Genomic DNA, 26,167 nt, shown 5'->3' on the forward strand with positions numbered 1-26,167 from the left:
CCGTTTTATTTGTGGATTCTATGACTTCATCCATCTTTCTTTGAAAAACCTTTATTATGGCCTCCTTTATGGCTTCTTCTTTTTCACTTATCACCTTGCTTATGGTTTCCTCTTGTGCAGCTATGGCTTCCTCCCTTATCTCTTTCTTTACATTTTCACATTTTTCATTAATGATGTTTATCAATTGCATTTGTATAGCACTTGGAAGACTCTCCTCTAGGTTTGCCAGTGACTGTTCCATTGTCTGTTTACATTGGGTGGGGGATGTTGTTTCTTGATTGGACATTTTTCTTGAGTTTCTTGTTCTGCCCATTTGAAAATGGGAGCAAGATTAATACTAAACACGATTATAGTTTTTCAGATATAACCAACCTAGACCTCTGTAGCTGGAAGACTCTAGATGTTGACAAGTTTTGATTGGTGTTATCCGTCTGCGGGTGCTCCACGGTGGTGGGGAGTCTTTCACTCCCCTCGGGTCTCCGCCGCCGCCTGTGTTCCACGTCTGGGTTCCGCTGCTTCCGCCGTTCGCTGGCCCGGTTCTGTGCTGGTTTCTGCAGCCGTTGGGCTCCCAGCCCTGCGCCCTCCACTGCCACCGCTTTTCGTGGATTAGATCCGGCGCCCGCCACAGCTTTCCCAGCGTGGAGCCGGCACCCGCTCAAGCCTCTTTTCGTGGCTTGGACCGGTACCAGCTGCCACTTTTCGCGGCTTTCCGCGGCTTTCGTGGCTTGGATCCGGCGGGGAGAGGTGGGTGAGGGGTCTTCGCGTTCCGAATTCTTTGAGAAAGTTGGATGTGAGCTTTATCTGGATTTCTTTTCCGGTTTGAGTCCTCCTCCATTGCTTTTTGAGTTTGTTGTTGTGGATTTCTTTAGGTAGTTGGCTCGTGGGACTCCCTGGTTCTCTCTTTTTGTCAGAGAGGGCTAGGCTGCGTCCCTATTGTCTCGACGCCATCTTCCTTCCTCGCTTTTCTTGTTTTTCCAGATGTGACTGGGGTTTCTCCTGGTGTCCTCTTGGTTTAGATAAGCTGTCTGCTTCCTCCTCCATCTTTATTTGTATTTGTGTGTGTGTGTGTGTGTGTGTGTGTGTGTGTGTGTGTGTGTGTGTGTGTGTGTTGAAAGCAGTGCTTCTTCATCACCATGGCATTGTTTGGTTGTTTTGTTTTGTTTTCTCGTTTGCAATTTTGGTTACCTGTACTGGTAATGTTCTCTCCCTTTCTCTCCCTCTCTTTCTCTTTCCCTCTATTTCTCACTCGCACCCTCTCTCTGTGTCTCTTGTGCACAGTATGTGCTTTTCCTCACTTTTACTTTTTCTTCCTTTTCTTTCTTTCTCTCTCTCTCTCTCACTTCCTTGCTTCCATGCTTCCATTCTCTTGAATTACTAAGGCTTTAACTCAGGACTTAGGCTCTGTCTCTGACCGTTTCTTGCTTAAGGCTAGCACTCTACCACTTGAGCCATGGTTCCACTTACAGCTTTTTGGGTAGTTGGTTGGAAATGAGTTTCCAATTAACTTTGCTACCTGGGCTGGCTTCAAATTGTGATCCTCATATCTTAGCCTCCTGTAGCTAGGATTGCAGGTGTGAGCCTGTGGCACCCAGCGGGTGCTATTTGTAACCTTCCAGCTGTACCCTGAACCTCAACAGACTATTCTGAAGCCAAAGAGTTATTTTCCTTGTTTTTTGAAATTTTAATTGTTGAGCAGGCCATGGAGGCTAGCTACTCAGGAGGCTGAGAACTGAGGATTGCAGTTCAAAGCCATCCTGGGCACTAAAGACTGATTTTGTTTTTACTTGTAAACTAAAGTTTTATTTCTATACATGTTCAAAATATTACTCCCCAAATGTTCACAGAATACATTGTGTTTGGTCATTTATATAAAAACGGAACATGATGGATTCGGTAAATATATCATTTCATTTTTCTTTGTAAAAATTGATTATTTGTGAAAACTATATCAAGGGCCCTCCTTCCCCGGCAACCAGTGGCTGTTTAGATGACTTAGAGTTAGGGCCACCTCCCGCAGTCTCTGTCCTATCTGGCCTGAGGTTGAAGTCCAGTCATCACCCGTTAGGTGCAGGCCTAAAAGATTGCCATGGTGGCTAACAAGTCTTTAAAGAACCATTATCGCCAGCACATCATTTTCCTCAGCCTGGAGAAGAAAGGAGAGGATCGGGATTGCTCATTGCCCTGGCCCGAAAGCTCTTCAGGGGGCTGGGTATCAGGCATCAGCATCACAGTGGGCTCTGGGGTGGAGGCCTTTCGGGGACAAGGCCCCCCTGCCTCTACCTGGGCAGGCTGCACACTGTCTTTGAGTTGGGCATCTGCAAAGATTTTCTGCTCCTTGCTGTCTTCAATGTTTGAGGGGCTTGGCAGGTGTGAAGTGACCTCAGCAGCAGGGGTCTCAGGGTCTACAGGCATCTGGCCCTGGCACTGTGTGCCTTCACCCACAAGGAGCACCAGAAGTTCCTGCAGCTCCTCCTTCTTCTGCATCTTCTCCTGGGAGAGTTCCATGACACACTCATCTTTCTCCTTATAGAGTTGGTCCAGGACTTCCATCTGTTCTTTGTACAGCATTATGGAGTCGTCGAGGGTGCTGATGTGTTTGGACAGCTGGGCACACCGGTGCTGGAGGTCCCCTGCTGGACTCTGGTGCTCCACTTTATCAGGCAGGGGCTGGAGGAAGCACATTCTCATCTTCTTAGACACCAGCGTGTCCTGCTTCCTGTCCCCTGAGGGACCATGGTTCCTGCTCTTGGGAAACAGGGCCTGCTGCTCCAGCTTGGTCTGGCACTGGGCTGCCAAGTTGGCCAGGCACTGGCAGTGGGCCTGCTGCTCCTGCAGCTGTTGGCTGAGTTTCACTTTTGTCACCTCAGCAACTGCTTTTGCTTTCGGGTAAAAGGCCTTCATGACTTGTGGGATGTCCACAGCCTCTGGGATGGTCACGGCGGCTGGAGTTGCCTCCTCAGCCCTTGCTCCTTCCTTGTCCCCTTCTTGACCTTCCTGGAAAGCCAGGAAGCTCAGCTGGGCCTGGAGTTGCTCCTTCTCTTGTGTAGTGGCTTCCAGGCACTGGAGAGTGTCCTGCAACTCTTGGGTCAGGGTCAGGTCCTGCTGCTGCTGCTGCTGCTCCAGCAGCTGGGTGTGCCTCAGCAGGTGCTGTTGCAGCTCCTCCTTCTCTGCACTCAGCTGCTGAATGGAGGCCATGTTCTCTTCACAGGTGGTTTTGAGTTCCTGCAGCTGGGCCAGGTACTGAGCATTGAGCTCCTGAAGACTCTGGGCTGTTTGAAAACTTCCTTCAGCCACCTCTTTCCATTCTCCTAATTCCATCTCTCGCTGCTCCAGCTTCTCCAGAAGGTGTTCATTCTCCTTTTGCTCTGAGGTCAGGAGGCTGGTGAGCTGGTCCTTCTCAGTGCTCAGCCTGTGGAAAGCTTCCTGCAGCTGCTCCAGCTGCTCTTTCAGCTCTCTCATTTGCAGGTCTGTGCATTTCTGGGTCTCAAAGATGTTGGACTGAGCCTTGTCGCCCACTTTCTTCTGCAGTATCAGCAGCCGTTCCTGTCGCTCCAGGTTCTGGAGACTGAGGCTTTGGTTTTCCTGAACCTGGAATTGAAGTTGTTGCTCCAGGTTCTTTAAGTCAGCCTGAGATGGTCCTGCAGGGGGCTGTGCCTCTGCCAGCTTGTTCTCCATTTCTGCCAGCTTGTTCTCTAGATCCACCGTCTGCCACAGGTCTTCCTCGCGCTCGTCTGTGAGTTGGTTCATCTCCTGTGAGAGCCGCCGCACCTTCTCCGTCCACGTGGACCTCTCCACCCTCAGGTCCTCCGCAATCTTGTCCCTCTCCAACCTCAATGCACTCACCACACTTTGCACACTTTCTATTCTTCTTTTCAGCACTGCCCGCTCCTCTAGCACTCGTTGGAATTTTTCTATTTTCAATTTCATGTTGGACTTCTGGGTCCGGAGCACGTCCAGCTTCCCCTGTAAGTCTGCATTCAGCTCCTGCAGGTTGTCACAGCTTCTGCTCTTTTCCTCGAGCTGCAGCTTCACATCACCCAGGTCTTGGATGAGCTGTCTGTTCTTCTGCTCAATGTCCTTCTGCGTGGTGGTGAGGGCAGACAAGGCCATCTCTAGGTCTAAGCTGCGTTGCTGAGAAGCCTGCAGGCGGCTGGTCAGATCTTCATGCTCCACCTGACTTCGTTTGACTTCCTGTTCCATGTGGGCCAGGGCAGATTGTAAGTGGCCTTTTTCTGAAAGCAGCATCTGTGTGGCTACCTTGTGGTCTTCTAACTCTGCTTTCAGTGTTTCTTGCACCTGGGCCAGCTTCTCATTTTCTTCCTGCTGTTGTTCCTGCAGCTCTTTCTTTACCTGCTTTAGTTGGTGGATTTCACGGAAGAGCTGTTGATGTCGTAATTTGCTCCAGTCCAGGGCTAGCAGCAGGTATTGGTAGCCCCTCTCCAGATCCTTGTTGTTCTTGGGACCTGTGACACTCTTGACCCTGGCTGCTCCGACTGTGCCTGAAGGCAGGCGAGGCTCAGGGTCAGCTTGGTCTCTGGCTGCACCCTCATGTGAATTACAGACCCCAGTGGTGTTGCTCGTGGGCTTGCCTCCCCTTTTATTTTTCTTCCTTATCTTTTCAGATCCATGAAGATAGTTCTGCTGATGTTCCTGCAGTCGTTTCTTTCTTGGTTTTGATCATTCAGACGTGCCAGCTCTGGGATGGGAAAGATGGACCGGCCACATTCCCAGGCTCTTCGAAATCTCCTGTACGTACCCAATCACTAATAAGTAAGCGAGTATCCGAGTCTATCGCCAAATCACCTGGATTCTCTCGATCACCACTCAGCCACCTCTCCCTTCAACATTTGCTGGTAGTGGTATAAGTCAACAGACAGAATACCAGTATTGCTAGGCAGCGTGGAATGTGGGCGTGGCCCCAAATCTCCGATCCCATTGGTCAGCGAGAAACAGGAACTAATAGGGGGTGTGGCCAGAATCTTGTGATGCAGGCAGAATGGGTGGAGTCTGCTCCTGCAGTCCCAGCCCCATCCAACTCTGGTCTAGTTTGGGGAGAGTGTGGGACTTGCTATAGTTGGACAGGTGCAGTTTCTTTTTCAATTTTTTTTGCCAGTCCTGGATTTGAACTCAGGGCCTGATGTCTGACCTTGGACTTTCTCAAGGCTAGAGCTCTACCACTTGAGCCACAGCAACACTTCTAGCCTTTTCTATGTATGTGGTACCGAGGAATCAAACCCGGGTTGTCCGTGCATGCTAAGCAAGCACTATACCGTTAGGCCAAACTCCCAGTCCTTTCATTTATTTATTTATTTATTTTTCTTTTTCCATATTTTCTTATTGTAATTAGTAAAAGGGTTACATGATATTTGCCATATAGAAGGTGCATTAATTCACATACCTTGATACCCTTTCACATGCCTTGGTACTCATTTCCCTCCCCCCCCCCAAACCCTCCACTCATCTTGGTTTTCCCCCCTTCCCTATCAAATTTCAAATATCCAAATACAAATAAATTCAATATATCAGATAACAAAGTGAGATACTATACCAACATGAGATAACCAAGGGACAGCAAAGGAGATGAGAGACAACATAGTACATTAAGGACAACAATCATTCATTATATGGCTTTTGTTTCGATATCCTGGAGGTCCTTTCAATTAGCTTCACATTATATGGCCTTATGTATCAAGATTTTGCTCTATTGCAGATCTCTGCTAGTAGAGCCCAAGGTTTCTACTGATTATGACGAATGAGGGAAACCATTGAGCCTAAGTTCCTTTGAGTCTGGCTTACTTCACTTAATATGATTTTTTCTAAGTCTTTCCATTTCCTAACAAATGGGGCGATGTCATTCTTTCTGACAGCAGCATAGAATTCCATTGTGTACAAATACCACAACTTGTTGATCCACTCATCAACTGAGGGACATCTGGGTTGGTTCCATATCTTTGCTATGGTGAATAGTGCTGCAATGAACATTGTTGTGCTAGTGGATTTAGTATGTCCTTGTTTCTGGATGGTTGGGTAAATGCCAAGTAGTGGAATTGCTGGGTCATAGGGGAGTTCTGTGTTTAGCCTTTTGAGGCACTGCCACACTGCTTTCCACAGTGGTTGAACGAGTTTGCACTCCCACCAACAGTGTAGTAGTGATCCCTCCTGTCCACATCCCCTCCAGCATCTGTTGTTATTCGTTTTCCTGATCCTGGCCATTCTAACTGGAGTGAGGTGGAATCTTAGAGTTGTTTTGATTTGCATTTCTTTTACGACCAGAGATGTTGAGCATTTCTTCATGTGTCCGTAGGCCTTTTTTGTTTCTTCTTCAGAGAAGACTCTCTTTAAGTCTTTGGCCCATTTTTTAATGGGATGGTTGTTACTTTGGAGGTTAGTTTTGGAGTGATTCAATTTTTTGAGTTGTTGATATATTTTAGATATGAGGCCTTTGTCCGTTGTTTGGTTGGTGAAGATCTTCTCCCACTCTGTAGGCTTCCTGATTAGTTAACTAGCTATGTCCTTTGCCTTACAAAAGCTCTGCAGTTTAATGCAGTCCCACTTATCCAGTCTTTCTCTGATTTGTTGTGATTCTTGGTCCTTATTAAGAAAGTTTCGACCTGTGCCAAGGAGGCATAGTGTATCTCCTATTCCTTCCTGTAAAGTTTTCAGTGTGTCAGCTTTTACCTCCAGGTCTTTGATCCATTTGGAGTTAATTCTAGTGCAGGGTGACAAAGAAGGATCCAACTTTAGTGTTCTGCAGGTGTTTAACCAGTTCTGCCAGCACAACTTGTTGAAGAGGCTGTCTTTCTCCATTCTATTTTTGGCTCCCTTGTCAAAGATTAGGTGGCCATAGGTCTGTGGTTTAATATCTGGGTCCTCAGTTCTATTCCATTGGTCTTCAGGCCTGCTCTTGTGCCAGTACCAAGCTGTTTTATTAATTAAAGCTCTGTAATAGAGTCTGAAGTTTGGAATTGAAATTCCTCCAGCGCTGCTCTTTCTGCTAAGAAGTGTTTTTGCTATACGGGGTCTTTTATTATTCCATATGAAATTTTGGATTGCCTCTTCTATTTCTTTAAAGAATGACATTGGGATATTGATGGGTATTGCATTGAATTTGTAGATAGCTCTTGGCAAGATTGTCATTTTCACAATGTTGATTCTTCCAATCCAGGAGCATGGGAGGTTTTTCCATTTCCTTAGTTCTGCTTTAATTTCCTTTTTTAGGGTTTTAAAGTTTTCGTCAAAAAGGTCCTTTACATTCTTAGTTAAGCTAATTCCTAGGTACTTTATTTTCTTTGAGGCTATTGTGAAAGGACTTTCTTTCCTGATTATTGCCTCGTTCCTCTCACTGTTGGCGTAAAGGAAGGCAGTTGATTTTTGAGGGTTGATTTTATAGCCTGCTACTCTTCCAAAGCTTTGAATCAGCTCAAGGAGCTTGGGAGTAGAGTCTATACGATTCTGTAAATACAGAATCATGTCATCTGCAAAGAGGGATAGTTTTATTTCCTCTTTCCCTCCTTGGATCCCCTTTATGCTTGCTTCTTGCCTTATTGCACTGGCTAGGAATTCTAGTACTATGTTAAAGAGGAGTGGAGAGAGTGGGCATCCTTGTCTCGTTCCTGATTTTAGAGGGAATGGCTTTAGATTTTCACCATTAAGTGTAATACTAGCAGTAGGTTTCTCATACACAGCCTTTATTACATTGAGGAATGTTCCATGGATTCCTAGTTTCTCCAGAGCTTTTAACATAAAGGGGTGTTGGATCTTGTCAAATGCCTTTTCCGTGTCTATTGGGACAATCATGTGATTTTTGTCCTTGCTCCTGTTGATGTGTTGAATTATATTAATTGATTTGCGTATGTTGAACCAGCTTTGCCTCCCTGTGATGAATCCAGTTTGATCATAGTGTATAATTTTTTTGATGAGGTGTTGTAGACGGTTGGCCAGTATTTTGTTGAGAAGTTTTGCATCGATGTTCATCAAAGATATAGGTCTATAGTTCTCTTTCTTTGATGAATCTCTGTCTGGTTTGGGGATGAGGGTTATACTGGCTTCACAGAATGAGTTTGGTAAGGAACCTTCATTTTCAATTTCGTTGAAGAGCTTGAGGAGTATTGGTGTGAGCTCTGCTTTGAAGACCTTATAGAATTCAGCTGTGAATCCATCTAGCCCTGTGCTTTTCTTAGGTGGAAGTTCTCTAATTGCCATTTCTATTTCAGAGCTTGAAATAGGCCTGTTGAGTTGGCTTAGTTCTTCTTGGTTCAGTGTGGGTATGTTAATATTGGCTAGGAATTCATCCATTTCATCTAGATTCTCAAATTTGTTGGCATAAAGGTTTGAGAAGTATTCCCTCATGATATTCCGGATCTTGGATATTCAGGATCTGTCGTGATATTACCATTTCGATCTGCGATTTTGTTTATTTCGATATGCTGTCTTCTTTTTTTGGTAAGATTTGCTAAGGGCTTGTCAATTTTGTTAATTCTTTCAAAGAACCAACTCCTTGTTTTGTTGATTCTTTCTATAGTTTTTTTGGATTCCAAATCATTTAATTCTGCTTTGATTTTACTAATTTGCTTTCTTCTCCTGGGATTAGGGTGGTTTGTTGCTCTTTTTCCAGGATCTTAAGGTGAGACATTAACTTGTTGGTTTGCAATTTTTCCCACTTGTTGTTGTAGGCACTCAGCGCTATAAATTTTCCTCTGAGTACTGCCTTTGCTGTGTCCCAAAGGAGTTGGTATTTTGTGTGCTCCTTACTGTTAAATTTCATAAACTGTTGGATTTCTGTTCTGATCTCTTCGATGACCCATTGGTGATTCAACAATGTGTTGTTCAGTCTCCATAAGTTACAGGGTTTTCCTTGGTGGAGATGTGTGTTCAGTTCCAATTTGATGCCTTTGTGGTCTGAGAGTGTGCATGGAATAATTTCAGTGTTTCTGAATCTGTCCAAGTTTGTTTTATGGCCTAAGATGTGATCTATTTTGGAAAATGTTCCATGTGCTGCTGAGAAAAACGTATATTGTGTTGTTGCTGGGTGGAATATTCTGCAGATGTCTGTTAGATCTAGTTGGTCTATATAGTTGTTCAGTTCTAAGGTTTCTCTGTTGAGTTTTTGCCTTGTTGATCTGTCCATAGGTGAGAGTGGTGTGTTAAAGTCACCGACAATCACTGTATTTGGATCTATGTATGGTTTCAGTGTAAGTAAAGTTTGCTTGATGAAGTTTGGAGCTCCGGGATTGGGTGTGTAAATATTTAGGATCGTTATGTCTTCCCGGAGGAAAGATCCCTTTAGTAGTATGTAGTAACCTTCTTTGTCTTTTTTTTTCTAATTTTAGTTTGAAGTCTATTTTATCTGATATGAGGATGGCAACTCCAGCCTGTTTATGGGGGCCGTTAGCTTGATAGAGTTTATTCCAACCTCTCACTTTCAAAAGATGATTGTTTTTTTGGGTAAGATGTGTCTCTTGAAGACAGCAGAACGATGGCTCTTGCTTTTTGATCCAACTAGACAGCCTATGCCGTTTAATTGGAGTTATTTAAGTCCATTGATATTGAGAGTTAGGATTGAGAGATATTTATTCAGTCCTACCATTTTTAAAAGCTTTTATTTGGGCCTGTGTCTTGACAGTTCCTGTGGTCCTTAGATGGTATGCTGTTTAGGTGCCATTTCTTTCCCTATATTGCATTTATTTTGGTTTTCTATGTATAGAACATCTTTGAGAATTCTCTGTAGTGTTAGTTTTGTTGCGACATATTGTTGCAGCTTTTCACTGGAATGGAATGTTTTTATTGTTCCCTCAGTTATGAATGAGAGCTTAGCTGGGTACAGGATTCTTGGTTGGTAGATATTTGACTTAAGGGCATGACATATATGCTTCCAGTCACTTCTTGCTTGCATGGTCTCTGCTGAGAAATCTGGGGTTATTCTGATTGGTTTTCCTTTATAGGTTACTGAACCCTTTTCCCTGGCTGCCTTTAGGATCCTTTTTTTGGTTTCTATTTGATCCAGTTCGGATTACCATGTGGCGGTGGGATGTTCTTTTCTGGTCAGGTCTGTTTGGGGTTCTAAAAGCTTCTTGTATCTGGATGGGCCTGCCCTTCTGGATGTTTGGGAAATTCTCTGAGATGATTCCCTGAAGTATATTTCCAGTACCATTGACCTCTTTCTCCAATACCAATTAGCCTTAAATTAGGCTTCCTAATTGTATCTTGGACCTCCTGAAGCGCTCTCTCATTTTTCCTAGATTTGGATTGACTCATTTTCTGTTCTTTCTCTAGAATAACTAAATTATCTTCAGCCCCGGAAATTCTCTCCTCTGCATTGTTTAACCTGCTATCAAAGCTATCTACTTTATTTTTCATCTCGTTTGCTTCTAGTTGCTCATTTTTGATGCCTTGCATCTCTTCTTTTAGATCATGTATGGATTTCTTTAGCTCCTTGATTTCCATTTGAGTGGTTAACTCAGTAGCTTTACTTTCTTTGAACATTTGCTGGAGTTCAGTCACCGTTTTATTTGTGGATTCTATGACTTCATCCATCTTTCTTTGAAAAACCTTTATTATGGCCTCCTTTATGGCTTCTTCTTTTTCACTTATCACCTTGCTTATGGTTTCCTCTTGTGCAGCTATGGCTTCCTCCCTTATCTCTTTCTTTACATTTTCACATTTTTCATTAATGATGTTTATCAATTGCATTTGTATAGCACTTGGAAGACTCTCCTCTAGGTTTGCCAGTGACTGTTCCATTGTCTGTTTACATTGGGTGGGGGATGTTGTTTCTTGATTGGACATTTTTCTTGAGTTTCTTGTTCTGCCCATTTGAAAATGGGAGCAAGATTAATACTAAACACGATTATAGTTTTTCAGATATAACCAACCTAGACCTCTGTAGCTGGAAGACTCTAGATGTTGACAAGTTTTGATTGGTGTTATCCGTCTGCGGGTGCTCCGCGGAGGTGGGGAGTCTTTCACTCCCCTCGGGTCTCCGCCGCCGCCTGTGTTCCACGTCTGGGTTCCGCTGCTTCCGCCGTTCGCTGGCCCGGTTCTGTGCTGGTTTCTGCAGCCGTTGGGCTCCCAGCCCTGCGCTCTCCACTGCCACCGCTTTTCGTGGATTAGATCCGGCGCCCGCCACAGCTTTCCCAGCGTGGAGCCGGCACCCGCTCAAGCCTCTTTTCGTGGCTTGGACCGGTACCAGCTGCCACTTTTCGCGGCTTTCCGCGGCTTTCGTGGCTTGGATCCGGCGGGGAGAGGTGGGTGAGGGGTCTTCGCGTTCCGAATTCTTTGAGAAAGTTGGATGTGAGCTTTATCTGGATTTCTTTTCCGGTTTGAGTCCTCCTCCATTGCTTTTTGAGTTTGTTGTTGTGGATTTCTTTAGGTAGTTGGCTCGTGGGACTCCCTGGTTCTCTCTTTTTGTCAGAGAGGGCTAGGCTGCGTCCCTATTGTCTCGACGCCATCTTCCTTCCTCGCTTTTCTTGTTTTTCCAGATGTGACTGGGGTTTCTCCTGGTGTCCTCTTGGTTTAGATAAGCTGTCTGCTTCCTCCTCCATCTTTATTTGTATTTGTGTGTGTGTGTGTGTGTGTGTGTGTGTGTGTGTGTGTGTGTGTGTGTGTTGAAAGCAGTGCTTCTTCATCACCATGGCATTGTTTGGTTGTTTTGTTTTGTTTTCTCGTTTGCAATTTTGGTTACCTGTACTGGTAATGTTCTCTCCCTTTCTCTCCCTCTCTTTCTCTTTCCCTCTATTTCTCACTCCCACCCTCTCTCTGTGTCTCTTGTGCACAGTATGTGCTTTTCCTCACTTTTACTTTTTCTTCCTTTTCTTTCTTTCTCTCTCTCTCTCTCACTTCCTTGCTTCCATGCTTCCATTCTCTTGAATTACTAAGGCTTTAACTCAGGACTTAGGCTCTGTCTCTGACCGTTTCTTGCTTAAGGCTAGCACTCTACCACTTGAGCCATGGTTCCACTTACAGCTTTTTGGGTAGTTGGTTGGAAATGAGTTTCCAATTAACTTTGCTACCTGGGCTGGCTTCAAATTGTGATCCTCATATCTTAGCCTCCTGTAGCTAGGATTGCAGGTGTGAGCCTGTGGCACCCAGCGGGTGCTATTTGTAACCTTCCAGCTGTACCCTGAACCTCAACAGACTATTCTGAAGCCAAAGAGTTATTTTCCTTGTTTTTTGAAATTTTAATTGTTGAGCAGGCCATGGAGGCTAGCTACTCAGGAGGCTGAGAACTGAGGATTGCAGTTCAAAGCCATCCTGGGCACTAAAGACTGATTTTGTTTTTACTTGTAAACTAAAGTTTTATTTCTATACATGTTCAAAATATTACTCCCCAAATGTTCACAGAATACATTGTGTTTGGTCATTTATATAAAAACGGAACATGATGGATTCGGTAAATATATCATTTCATTTTTCTTTGTAAAAATTGATTATTTGTGAAAACTATATCAAGGGCCCTCCTTCCCCGGCAACCAGTGGCTGTTTAGATGACTTAGAGTTAGGGCCACCTCCCGCAGTCTCTGTCCTATCTGGCCTGAGGTTGAAGTCCAGTCATCACCCGTTAGGTGCAGGCCTAAAAGATTGCCATGGTGGCTAACAAGTCTTTAAAGAACCATTATCGCCAGCACATCATTTTCCTCAGCCTGGAGAAGAAAGGAGAGGATCGGGATTGCTCATTGCCCTGGCCCGAAAGCTCTTCAGGGGGCTGGGTATCAGGCATCAGCATCACAGTGGGCTCTGGGGTGGAGGCCTTTCGGGGACAAGGCCCCCCTGCCTCTACCTGGGCAGGCTGCACACTGTCTTTGAGTTGGGCATCTGCAAAGATTTTCTGCTCCTTGCTGTCTTCAATGTTTGAGGGGCTTGGCAGGTGTGAAGTGACCTCAGCAGCAGGGGTCTCAGGGTCTACAGGCATCTGGCCCTGGCACTGTGTGCCTTCACCCACAAGGAGCACCAGAAGTTCCTGCAGCTCCTCCTTCTTCTGCATCTTCTCCTGGGAGAGTTCCATGACACACTCATCTTTCTCCTTATAGAGTTGGTCCAGGACTTCCATCTGTTCTTTGTACAGCATTATGGAGTCGTCGAGGGTGCTGATGTGTTTGGACAGCTGGGCACACCGGTGCTGGAGGTCCCCTGCTGGACTCTGGTGCTCCACTTTATCAGGCAGGGGCTGGAGGAAGCACATTCTCATCTTCTTAGACACCCGCGTGTCCTGCTTCCTGTCCCCTGAGGGACCATGGTTCCTGCTCTTGGGAAACAGGGCCTGCTGCTCCAGCTTGGTCTGGCACTGGGCTGCCAAGTTGGCCAGGCACTGGCAGTGGGCCTGCTGCTCCTGCAGCTGTTGGCTGAGTTTCACTTTTGTCACCTCAGCAACTGCTTTTGCTTTCGGGTAAAAGGCCTTCATGACTTGTGGGATGTCCACAGCCTCTGGGATGGTCACGGCGGCTGGAGTTGCCTCCTCAGCCCTTGCTTCTTCCTTGTCCCCTTCTTGACCTTCCTGGAAAGCCAGGAAGCTCAGCTGGGCCTGGAGTTGCTCCTTCTCTTGTGTAGTGACTTCCAGGCACTGGAGAGTGTCCTGCAACTCTTGGGTCAGGGTCAGGTCCTGCTGCTGCTGCTGCTGCTCCAGCAGCTGGGTGTGCCTCAGCAGGTGCTGTTGCAGCTCCTCCTTCTCTGCACTCAGCTGCTGAATGGAGGCCATGTTCTCTTCACAGGTGGTTTTGAGTTCCTGCAGCTGGGCCAGGTACTGAGCATTGAGCTCCTGAAGACTCTGGGCTGTTTGAAAACTTCCTTCAGCCACCTCTTTCCATTCTCCTAATTCCATCTCTCGCTGCTCCAGCTTCTCCAGAAGGTGTTCATTCTCCTTTTGCTCTGAGGTCAGGAGGCTGGTGAGCTGGTCCTTCTCAGTGCTCAGCCTGTGGAAAGCTTCCTGCAGCTGCTCCAGCTGCTCTTTCAGCTCTCTCATTTGCAGGTCTGTGCATTTCTGGGTCTCAAAGATGTTGGACTGAGCCTTGTCGCCCACTTTCTTCTGCAGTATCAGCAGCCGTTCCTGTCGCTCCAGGTTCTGGAGACTGAGGCTTTGGTTTTCCTGAACCTGGAATTGAAGTTGTTGCTCCAGGTTCTTTAAGTCAGCCTGAGATGGTCCTGCAGGGGGCTGTGCCTCTGCCAGCTTGTTCTCCATTTCTGCCAGCTTGTTCTCTAGATCCACCGTCTGCCACAGGTCTTCCTCGCGCTCGTCTGTGAGTTGGTTCATCTCCTGTGAGAGCCGCCGCACCTTCTCCGTCCACGTGGACCTCTCCACCCTCAGGTCCTCCGCAATCTTGTCCCTCTCCAACCTCAATGCACTCACCACACTTTGCACACTTTCTATTTTTCTTTTCAGCACTGCCCGCTCCTCTAGCACTCGTTGGAATTTTTCTATTTTCAATTTCATGTTGGACTTCTGGGTCCGGAGCACGTCCAGCTTCCCCTGTAAGTCTGCATTCAGCTCCTGCAGGTTGTCACAGCTTCTGCTCTTTTCCTCGAGCTGCAGCTTCACATCACCCAGGTCTTGGATGAGCTGTCTGTTCTTCTGCTCAATGTCCTTCTGCGTGGTGGTGAGGGCAGACAAGGCCATCTCTAGGTCTAAGCTGCGTTGCTGAGAAGCCTGCAGGCGGCTGGTCAGATCTTCATGCTCCACCTGACTTCGTTTGACTTCCTGTTCCATGTGGGCCAGGGCAGATTGTAAGTGGCCTTTTTCTGAAAGCAGCATCTGTGTGGCTACCTTGTGGTCTTCTAACTCTGCTTTCAGTGTTTCTTGCACCTGGGCCAGCTTCTCATTTTCTTCCTGCTGTTGTTCCTGCAGCTCTTTCTTTACCTGCTTTAGTTGGTGGATTTCACGGAAGAGCTGTTGATGTCGTAATTTGCTCCAGTCCAGGGCTAGCAGCAGGTATTGGTAGCCCCTCTCCAGATCCTTGTTGTTCTTGGGACCTGTGACACTCTTGACCCTGGCTGCTCCGACTGTGCCTGAAGGCAGGCGAGGCTCAGGGTCAGCTTGGTCTCTGGCTGCACCCTCACGTGAATTACAGACCCCAGTGGTGTTGGTCGTGGGCTTGCCTCCCCTTTTATTTTTCTTCCTTATCTTTTCAGATCCATGAAGATAGTTCTGCTGATGTTCCTGCAGTCGTTTCTTTCTTGGTTTTGATCGTTCAGACGTGCCAGCTCTGGGATGGGAAAGATGGACCGGCCACATTCCCAGGCTCTTCGAAATCTCCTGTACGTACCCAATCACTAATAAGTAAGCGAGTATCCGAGTCTATCGCCAAATCACCTGGATTCTCTCGATCACCACTCAGCCACCTCTCCCTTCAACATTTGCTGGTAGTGGTATAAGTCAACAGACAGAATACCAGTATTGCTAGGCAGCGTGGAATGTGGGCGTGGCCCCAAATCTCCGATCCCATTGGTCAGCGAGAAACAGGAACTAATAGGGGGTGTGGCCAGAATCTTGTGATGCAGGCAGAATGGGTGGAGTCTGCTCCTGCAGTCCCAGCCCCATCCAACTCTGGTCTAGTTTGGGGAGAGTGTGGGACTTGCTATAGTTGGACAGGTGCAGTTTCTTTTTCAATTTTTTTTGCCAGTCCTGGATTTGAACTCAGGGCCTGATGTCTGACCTTGGACTTTCTCAAGGCTAGAGCTCTACCACTTGAGCCACAGCAACACTTCTAGCCTTTTCTATGTATGTGGTACCGAGGAATCAAACCCGGGTTGTCCGTGCATGCTAAGCAAGCACTATACCGTTAGGCCAAACTCCCAGTCCTTTCATTTATTTATTTATTTATTTTTCTTTTTCCATATTTTCTTATTGTAATTAGTAAAAGGGTTACATGATATTTGCCATATAGAAGGTGCATTAATTCACATACCTTGATACCCTTTCACATGCCTTGGTACTCATTTCCCTCCCCCCCCCCAAACCCTCCACTCATCTTGGTTTTCCCCCCTTCCCTATCAAATTTCAAATATCCAAATACAAATAAATTCAATATATCAGATAACAAAGTGAGATACTATACCAACATGAGATAACCAAGGGACAGCAAAGGAGATGAGAGACAACATAGTACATTAAGGACAACAATCATTCATTATATGGCTTTTGTTTCGATATCCTGGAGGTCCTTTCAATTAGCTTCACATTATATGGCCTTATGTATCAAGATTTTGCTCTATTGCAGATCTCTGCTAGTAGAGCCCAAGGTTTCTACTGATTATGACGAATGAGGGAAACCATTGAGCCTAAGTTCCTTTGAGTCTGGCTTACTTCACTTAATATGATTTTTTCTAAGTCTTTCCATTTCCTAACAAATGGGGCGATGTCATTCTTTCTGACAGCAGCATAGAATTCCATTGTGTACAAATACCGCAACTTGTTGATCCACTCATCAACTGAGGGACATCTGGGTTGGTTCCATATCTTTGCTATGGTGAATAGTGCTGCAATGAACATTGTTGTGCTAGTGGATTTAGTATGTCCTTGTTTCTGGATGGTTGGGTAAATGCCAAGTAGTGGAATTGCTGGGTCATAGGGGAGTTCTGTGTTTAGCCTTTTGAGGCACTGCCACACTGCTTTCCACAGTGGTTGAACGAGTTTGCACTCCCACCAACAGTGTAGTAGTGATCCCTCCTGTCCACATCCCCTCCAGCATCTGTTGTTATTCGTTTTCCTGATCCTGGCCATTCTAACTGGAGTGAGGTGGAATCTTAGAGTTGTTTTGATTTGCATTTCTTTTATGACCAGAGATGTTGAGCATTTCTTCATGTGTCCGTAGGCCTTTTTTGTTTCTTCTTCAGAGAAGACTCTCTTTAAGTCTTTGGCCCATTTTTTAATGGGATGGTTGTTACTTTGGAGGTTAGTTTTGGAGTGATTCAATTTTTTGAGTTGTTGATATATTTTAGATATGAGGCCTTTGTCCGTTGTTTGGTTGGTGAAGATCTTCTCCCACTCTGTAGGCTTCCTGATTAGTTAACTAGCTATGTCCTTTGCCTTACAAAAGCTCTGCAGTTTAATGCAGTCCCACTTATCCAGTCTTTCTCTGATTTGTTGTGATTCTTGGTCCTTATTAAGAAAGTTTCGACCTGTGCCAAGGAGGCATAGTGTATCTCTTATTCCTTCCTGTAAAGTTTTCAGTGTGTCAGCTTTTACCTCCAGGTCTTTGATCCATTTGGAGTTAATTCTAGTGCAGGGTGACAAAGAAGGATCCAACTTTAGTGTTCTGCAGGTGTTTAACCAGTTCTGCCAGCACAACTTGTTGAAGAGGCTGTCTTTCTTCCATTCTATTTTTGGCTCCCTTGTCAAAGATTAGGTGGCCATAGGTCTGTGGTTTAATATCTGGGTCCTCAGTTCTATTCCATTGGTCTTCAGGCCTGCTCTTGTGCCAGTACCAAGCTGTTTTATTAATTATAGCTCTGTAATAGAGTCTAAAGTTTGGAATTGAAATTCCTCCAGCGCTGCTCTTTCTGCTAAGAAGTGTTTTTGCTATACGGGGTCTTTTATTATTCCATATGAAATTTTGGATTGCCTCTTCTATTTCTTTAAAGAATGACATTGGGATATTGATGGGTATTGCATTGAATTTGTAGATAGCTCTTGGCAAGATTGTCATTTTCACAATGTTGATTCTTCCAATCCAGGAGCATGGGAGGTTTTTCCATTTCCTTAGTTCTGCTTTAATTTCCTTTTTTAGGGTTTTAAAGTTTTCGTCAAAAAGGTCCTTTACATTCTTAGTTAAGCTAATTCCTAGGTACTTTATTTTCTTTGAGGCTATTGTGAAAGGACTTTCTTTCCTGATTATTGCCTCGTTCCTCTCACTGTTGGCGTAAAGGAAGGCAGTTGATTTTTGAGGGTTGATTTTATAGCCTGCTACTCTTCCAAAGCTTTGAATCAGCTCAAGGAGCTTGGGAGTAGAGTCTATACGATTCTGTAAATACAGAATCATGTCATCTGCAAAGAGGGATAGTTTTATTTCCTCTTTCCCTCCTTGGATCCCCTTTATGCTTGCTTCTTGCCTTATTGCACTGGCTAGGAATTCTAGTACTATGTTAAAGAGGAGTGGAGAGAGTGGGCATCCTTGTCTCGTTCCTGATTTTAGAGGGAATGGCTTTAGATTTTCACCATTAAGTGTAATACTAGCAGTAGGTTTCTCATACACAGCCTTTATTACATTGAGGAATGTTCCATGGATTCCTAGTTTCTCCAGAGCTTTTAACATAAAGGGGTGTTGGATCTTGTCAAATGCCTTTTCCGTGTCTATTGGGACAATCATGTGATTTTTGTCCTTGCTCCTGTTGATGTGTTGAATTATATTAATTGATTTGTGTATGTTGAACCAGCTTTGCCTCCCCGTGATGAATCCAGTTTGATCATAGTGTATAATTTTTTTGATGAGGTGTTGTAGACGGTTGGCCAGTATTTTGTTGAGAAGTTTTGCATCGATGTTCATCAAAGATATAGGTCTATAGTTCTCTTTCTTTGATGAATCTCTGTCTGGTTTGGGGATGAGGGTTATACTGGCTTCACAGAATGAGTTTGGTAAGGAACCTTCATTTTCAATTTCGTTGAAGAGCTTGAGGAGTATTGGTGTGAGCTCTGCTTTGAAGACCTTATAGAATTCAGCTGTGAATCCATCTAGCCCTGTGCTTTTCTTAGGTGGAAGTTCTCTAATTGCCATTTCTATTTCAGAGCTTGAAATAGGCCTGTTGAGTTGGCTTAGTTCTTCTTGGTTCAGTGTGGGTATGTTAATATTGGCTAGGAATTCATCCATTTCATCTAGATTCTCAAATTTGTTGGCATAAAGGTTTGAGAAGTATTCCCTCATGATATTCCGGATCTTGGATATTCAGGATCTGTCGTGATATTACCATTTTGATCTGTGATTTTGTTTATTTCGATATGCTGTCTTCTTTTTTTGGTAAGATTTACTAAGGGCTTGTCAATTTTGTTAATTCTTTCAAAGAACCAACTCCTTGTTTTGTTGATTCTTTCTATAGTTTTTTTGGATTCCAAATCATTTAATTCTGCTTTGATTTTACTAATTTGCTTTCTTCTCCTGGGATTAGGGTGGTTTGTTGCTCTTTTTCCAGGATCTTAAGGTGAGACATTAACTTGTTGGTTTGCAATTTTTCCCACTTGTTGTTGTAGGCACTCAGCGCTATAAATTTTCCTCTGAGTACTGCCTTTGCTGTGTCCCAAAGGAGTTGGTATTTTGTGTGCTCCTTACTGTTAAATTTCATAAACTGTTGGATTTCTGTTCTGATCTCTTCGATGACCCATTGGTGATTCAACAATGTGTTGTTCAGTCTCCATAAGTTACAGGGTTTTCCTTGGTGGAGATGTGTGTTCAGTTCCAATTTGATGCCTTTGTGGTCTGAGAGTGTGCATGGAATAATTTCAGTGTTTCTGAATCTGTCCAAGTTTGTTTTATGGCCTAAGATGTGATCTATTTTGGAAAATGTTCCATGTGCTGCTGAGAAAAACGTATATTGTGTTGTTGCTGGGTGGAATATTCTGCAGATGTCTGTTAGATCTAGTTGGTCTATATAGTTGTTCAGTTCTAAGGTTTCTCTGTTGAGTTTTTGCCTTGTTGATCTGTCCATAGGTGAGAGTGGTGTGTTAAAGTCACCGACAATCACTGTATTTGGATCTATGTATGGTTTCAGTGTAAGTAAAGTTTGCTTGATGAAGTTTGGAGCTCCGGGATTGGGTGTGTAAATATTTAGGATCGTTATGTCTTCCCGGAGGAAAGATCCCTTTAGTAGTATGTAGTAACCTTCTTTGTCTTTTTTTTCTAATTTTAGTTTGAAGTCTATTTTATCTGATATGAGGATGGCAACTCCAGCCTGTTTATGGGGGCCATTAGCTTGATAGAGTTTATTCCAACCTCTCACTTTCAAAAGATGATTGTTTTTTTGGGTAAGATGTGTCTCTTGAAGACAGCAGAACGATGGCTCTTGCTTTTTGATCCAACTAGACAGCCTATGCCGTTTAATTGGAGTTATTTAAGTCCATTGATATTGAGAGTTAGGATTGAGAGATATTTATTCGGTCCTACCATTTTTAAAAGCTTTTATTTGGGCCTGTGTCTTGACAGTTCCTGTGGTCCTTAGATGGTATGCTGTTTAGGTGCCATTTCTTTCCCTATATTGCATTTATTTTGGTTTTCTATGTATAGAACATCTTTGAGAATTCTCTGTAGTGTTGGTTTTGTTGCGACATATTGTTGCAGCTTTCCCCTGGAATGGAATGTTTTTATTGTTCCCTCAGTTATGAATGAGAGCTTAGCTGGGTACAGGATTCTTGGTTGGTAGTTATTTGACTTAAGGGCATGACATATATGCTTCCAGTCACTTCTTGCTTGCATGGTCTCTGCTGAGAAATCTGGGGTTATTCTGATTGGTTTTCCTTTATAGGTTACTGAACCCTTTTCCCTGGCTGCCTTTAGGATCCTTTTTTTGGTTTCTATTTGATCCAGTTCGGATTACCATGTGGCGGTGGGATGTTCTTTTCTGGTCAGGTCTGTTTGGGGTTCTAAAAGCTTCTTGTATCTGGATGGGCCTGCCCTTCTGGATGTTTGGGAAATTCTCTGAGATGATTCCCTGAAGTATATTTCCAGTACCATTGACCTCTTTCTCCAATACCAATTAGCCTTAAATTAGGCTTCCTAATTGTATCTTGGACCTCCTGAAGCGCTCTCTCATTTTTCCTAGATTTGGATTGACTCATTTTCTGTTCTTTCTCTAGAATAACTAAATTATCTTCAGCCCCGGAAATTCTCTCCTCTGCATTGTCTAACCTGCTATCAAAGCTATCTACTTTATTTTTCATCTCCTTTGCTTCTAGTTGCTCATTTTTGATGCCTTGCATCTCTTCTTTTAGATCATGTATGGATTTCTTTATCTCCTTGATATCCATTTGAGTGGTTAACTCAGTAGCTTTACTTTCTTTGAACATTTGCTGGAGTTCAGTCACCGTTTTATTTGTGGATTCTATGACTTCATCCATCTTTCTTTGAAAAACCTTTATTATGGCCTCCTTTATGGCTTCTTCTTTTTCACTTATCACCTTGCTTATGGTTTCCTCTTGTGCAGCTATGGCTTCCTCCCTTATCTCTTTCTTTACATTTTCACATTTTTCATTAATGATGTTTATCAATTGCATTTGTATAGCACTTGGAAGACTCTCCTCTAGGTTTGCCAGTGACTGTTCCATTGTCTGTTTACATTGGGTGGGGGATGTTGTTTCTTGATTGGACATTTTTCTTGAGTTTCTTGTTCTGCCCATTTGAAAATGGGAGCAAGATTAATACTAAACACGATTATAGTTTTTCAGATATAACCAACCTAGACCTCTGTAGCTGGAAGACTCTAGATGTTGACAAGTTTTGATTGGTGTTATCCGTCTGCGGGTGCTCCACGGTGGTGGGGAGTCTTTCACTCCCCTCGGGTCTCCGCCGCCGCCTGTGTTCCACGTCTGGGTTCCGCTGCTTCCGCCGTTCGCTGGCCCGGTTCTGTGCTGGTTTCTGCAGCCGTTGGGCTCCCAGCCCTGCGCCCTCCACTGCCACCGCTTTTCGTGGATTAGATCCGGCGCCCGCCACAGCTTTCCCAGCGTGGAGCCGGCACCCGCTCAAGCCTCTTTTCGTGGCTTGGACCGGTACCAGCTGCCACTTTTCGCGGCTTTCCGCGGCTTTCGTGGCTTGGATCCGGCGGGGAGAGGTGGGTGAGGGGTCTTCGCGTTCCGAATTCTTTGAGAAAGTTGGATGTGAGCTTTATCTGGATTTCTTTTCCGCTTTGAGTCCTCCTCCGTTGCTTTTTGAGTTTGTTGTTGTGGATTTCTTTAGGTAGTTGGCTCGTGGGACTCCCTGGTTCTCTCTTTTTGTCAGAGAGGGCTAGGCTGCGTCCCTATTGTCTCGACGCCATCTTCCTTCCTCGCTTTTCTTGTTTTTCCAGATGTGACTGGGGTTTCTCCTGGTGTCCTCTTGGTTTAGATAAGCTGTCTGCTTCCTCCTCCATCTTTATTTGTATTTGTGTGTGTGTGTGTGTGTGTGTGTGTGTGTGTTGAAAGCAGTGCTTCTTCATCACCATGGCATTGTTTGGTTGTTTTGTTTTGTTTTCTCGTTTGCAATTTTGGTTACCTGTACTGGTAATGTTCTCTCCCTTTCTCTCCCTCTCTTTCTCTTTCCCTCTATTTCTCACTCGCACCCTCTCTCTGTGTCTCTTGTGCACAGTATGTGCTTTTCCTCACTTTTACTTTTTCTTCCTTTTCTTTCTTTCTCTCTCTCTCTCTCTCTCACTTCCTTGCTTCCATGCTTCCATTCTCTTGAATTACTAAGGCTTTAACTCAGGACTTAGGCTCTGTCTCTGACCGTTTCTTGCTTAAGGCTAGCACTCTACCACTTGAGCCATGGTTCCACTTACAGCTTTTTGGGTAGTTGGTTGGAAATGAGTTTCCAATTAACTTTGCTACCTGGGCTGGCTTCAAATTGTGATCCTCATATCTTAGCCTCCTGTAGCTAGGATTGCAGGTGTGAGCCTGTGGCACCCAGCGGGTGCTATTTGTAACCTTCCAGCTGTACCCTGAACCTCAACAGACTATTCTGAAGCCAAAGAGTTATTTTCCTTGTTTTTTGAAATTTTAATTGTTGAGCAGGCCATGGAGGCTAGCTACTCAGGAGGCTGAGAACTGAGGATTGCAGTTCAAAGCCATCCTGGGCACTAAAGACTGATTTTGTTTTTACTTGTAAACTAAAGTTTTATTTCTATACATGTTCAAAATATTACTCCCCAAATGTTCACAGAATACATTGTGTTTGGTCATTTATATAAAAACGGAACATGATGGATTCGGTAAATATATCATTTCATTTTTCTTTGTAAAAATTGATTATTTGTGAAAACTATATCAAGGGCCCTCCTTCCCCGGCAACCAGTGGCTGTTTAGATGACTTAGAGTTAGGGCCACCTCCCGCAGTCTCTGTCCTATCTGGCCTGAGGTTGAAGTCCAGTCATCACCCGTTAGGTGCAGGCCTAAAAGATTGCCATGGTGGCTAACAAGTCTTTAAAGAACCATTATCGCCAGCACATCATTTTCCTCAGCCTGGAGAAGAAAGGAGAGGATCGGGATTGCTCATTGCCCTGGCCCGAAAGCTCTTCAGGGGGCTGGGTATCAGGCATCAGCATCACAGTGGGCTCTGGGGTGGAGGCCTTTCGGGGACAAGGCCCCCCTGCCTCTACCTGGGCAGGCTGCACACTGTCTTTGAGTTGGGCATCTGCAAAGATTTTCTGCTCCTTGCTGTCTTCAATGTTTGAGGGGCTTGGCAGGTGTGAAGTGACCTCAGCAGCAGGGGTCTCAGGGTCTGCAGGCATCTGGCCCTGGCACTGTGTGCCTTCACCCACAAGGAGCACCAGAAGTTCCTGCAGCTCCTCCTTCTTCTGCATCTTCTCCTGGGAGAGTTCCATGACACACTCATCTTTCTCCTTATAGAGTTGGTCCAGGACTTCCATCTGTTCTTTGTACAGCATTATGGAGTCGTCGAGGGTGCTGATGTGTTTGGACAGCTGGGCACACCGGTGCTGGAGGTCCCCTGCTGGACTCTGGTGCTCCACTTTATCAGGCAGGGGCTGGAGGAAGCACATTCTCATCTTCTTAGACACCCGCGTGTCCTGCTTCCTGTCCCCTGAGGGACCATGGTTCCTGCTCTTGGGAAACAGGGCCTGCTGCTCCAGCTTGGTCTGGCACTGGGCTGCCAAGTTGGCCAGGCACTGGCAGTGGGCCTGCTGCTCCTGCAGCTGTTGGCTGAGTTTCACTTTTGTCACCTCAGCAACTGCTTTTGCTTTCGGGTAAAAGGCCTTCATGACTTGTGGGATGTCCACAGCCTCTGGGATGGTCACGGCGGCTGGAGTTGCCTCCTCAGCCCTTGCTTCTTCCTTGTCCCCTTCTTGACCTTCCTGGAAAGCCAGGAAGCTCAGCTGGGCCTGGAGTTGCTCCTTCTCTTGTGTAGTGGCTTCCAGGCACTGGAGAGTGTCCTGCAACTCTTGGGTCAGGGTCAGGTCCTGCTGCTGCTGCTGCTGCTCCAGCAGCTGGGTGTGCCTCAGCAGGTGCTGTTGCAGCTCCTCCTTCTCTGCACTCAGCTGCTGAATGGAGGCCATGTTCTCTTCACAGGTGGTTTTGAGTTCCTGCAGCTGGGCCAGGTACTGAGCATTGAGCTCCTGAAGACTCTGGGCTGTTTGAAAACTTCCTTCAGCCACCTCTTTCCATTCTCCTAATTCCATCTCTCGCTGCTCCAGCTTCTCCAGAAGGTGTTCATTCTCCTTTTGCTCTGAGGTCAGGAGGCTGGTGAGCTGGTCCTTCTCAGTGCTCAGCCTGAGGAAAGCTTCCTGCAGCTGCTCCAGCTGCTCTTTCAGCTCTCTCATTTGCAGGTCTGTGCATTTCTGGGTCTCAAAGATGTTGGACTGAGCCTTGTCGCCCACTTTCTTCTGCAGTATCAGCAGCCGTTCCTGTCGTTCCAGGTTCTGGAGACTGAGGCTTTGGTTTTCCTGAACCTGGAATTGAAGTTGTTTCTCCAGGTTCTTTAAGTCAGCCTGAGATGGTCCTGCAGGGGGCTGTGCCTCTGCCAGCTTGTTCTCCATTTCTGCCAGCTTGTTCTCTAGATCCACCGTCTGCCACAGGTCTTCCTCGCGCTCGTCTGTGAGTTGGTTCATCTCCTGTGAGAGCCGCCGCACCTTCTCCGTCCACGTGGACCTCTCCACCCTCAGGTCCTCCGCAATCTTGTCCCTCTCCAACCTCAATGCACTCACCACACTTTGCACACTTTCTATTTTTCTTTTCAGCACTGCCCGCTCCTCTAGCACTCGTTGGAATTTTTCTATTTTCAATTTCATGTTGGACTTCTGGGTCCGGAGCACGTCCAGCTTCCCCTGTAAGTCTGCATTCAGCTCCTGCAGGTTGTCACAGCTTCTGCTCTTTTCCTCGAGCTGCAGCTTCACATCACCCAGGTCTTGGATGAGCTGTCTGTTCTTCTGCTCAATGTCCTTCTGCGTGGTGGTGAGGGCAGACAAGGCCATCTCTAGGTCTAAGCTGCGTTGCTGAGAAGCCTGCAGGTGGCTGGTCAGATCTTCATGCTCCACCTGACTTCGTTTGACTTCCTGTTCCATGTGGGCCAGGGCAGATTGTAAGTGGCCTTTTTCTGAAAGCAGCATCTGTGTGGCTACCTTGTGGTCTTCTAACTCTGCTTTCAGTGTTTCTTGCACCTGGGCCAGCTTCTCATTTTCTTCCTGCTGTTGCTCCTGCAGCTCTTTCTTTACCTGCTTTAGTTGGTGGATTTCACGGAAGAGCTGTTGATGTCGTAATTTGCTCCAGTCCAGGGCTAGCAGCAGGTATTGGTAGCCCCTCTCCAGATCCTTGTTGTTCTTGGGACCTGTGACACTCTTGACCCTGGCTGCTCCGACTGTGCCTGAAGGCAGGCGAGGCTCAGGGTCAGCTTGGTCTCTGGCTGCACCCTCACGTGAATTACAGACCCCAGTGGTGTTGCTCGTGGGCTTGCCTCCCCTTTTATTTTTCTTCCTTATCTTTTCAGATCCATGAAGATAGTTCTGCTGATGTTCCTGCAGTCGTTTCTTTCTTGGTTTTGATCGTTCAGACGTGCCAGCTCTGGGATGAGAAAGATGGACCGGCCACATTCCCAGGCTCTTCGAAATCTCCTGTACGTACCCAATCACTAATAAGTAAGCGAGTATCCGAGTCTATCGCCAAATCACCTGGATTCTCTCGATCACCACTCAGCCACCTCTCCCTTCAACAGTTGCTGGTAGTGGTATAAGTCAACAGACAGAATACCAGTATTGCTAGGCAGCGTGGAATGTGGGCGTGGCCCCAAATCTCCTATCCCATTGGTCAGCGAGAAACAGGAACTAATAGGGGGTGTGGCCAGAATCTTGTGATGCAGGCAGAATGGGTGGAGTCTGCTCCTGCAGTCCCAGCCCCATCCAACTCTGGTCTAGTTTGGGGAGAGTGTGGGACTTGCTATAGTTGGACAGGTGCAGTTTCTTTTTCAATTTTTTTTGCCAGTCCTGGATTTGAACTCAGGGCCTGATGTCTGACCTTGGACTTTCTCAAGGCTAGAGCTCTACCACTTGAGCCACAGCA

The 26,167-nt window shown here is 45.6% G+C and overlaps 1 protein-coding gene across 5 annotated transcripts in view; it reads left to right on the top strand.

Annotated features, from left to right (window-relative positions):
- The window catches only part of LOC150054363 (uncharacterized), a 715,379-nt gene that overhangs the window by 75,648 nt on the left and 613,564 nt on the right, over nucleotides 1-26,167 (top strand). For all 5 annotated transcript variants that reach the window (XM_090346707.1, XM_090346706.1, XM_090346705.1 and 2 more), the window contains 3 exons: nucleotides 4,623-4,748; nucleotides 15,118-15,243; nucleotides 25,599-25,724. In XM_090346707.1, the coding sequence (XP_090202833.1) occupies nucleotides 4,623-4,748; nucleotides 15,118-15,243; nucleotides 25,599-25,724 (378 nt within the window). The remainder of the gene's footprint in view (nucleotides 1-4,622; nucleotides 4,749-15,117; nucleotides 15,244-25,598; nucleotides 25,725-26,167) is intronic.

The sequence above is a fragment of the Megascapheus bottae genome, chromosome 15 (assembly GCF_031878675.1).
Source record: "Megascapheus bottae isolate mThoBot1 chromosome 15, mThoBot2.hap1, whole genome shotgun sequence".
In the NCBI taxonomy this organism is placed as follows: domain Eukaryota; kingdom Metazoa; phylum Chordata; class Mammalia; order Rodentia; family Geomyidae; genus Megascapheus; species Megascapheus bottae.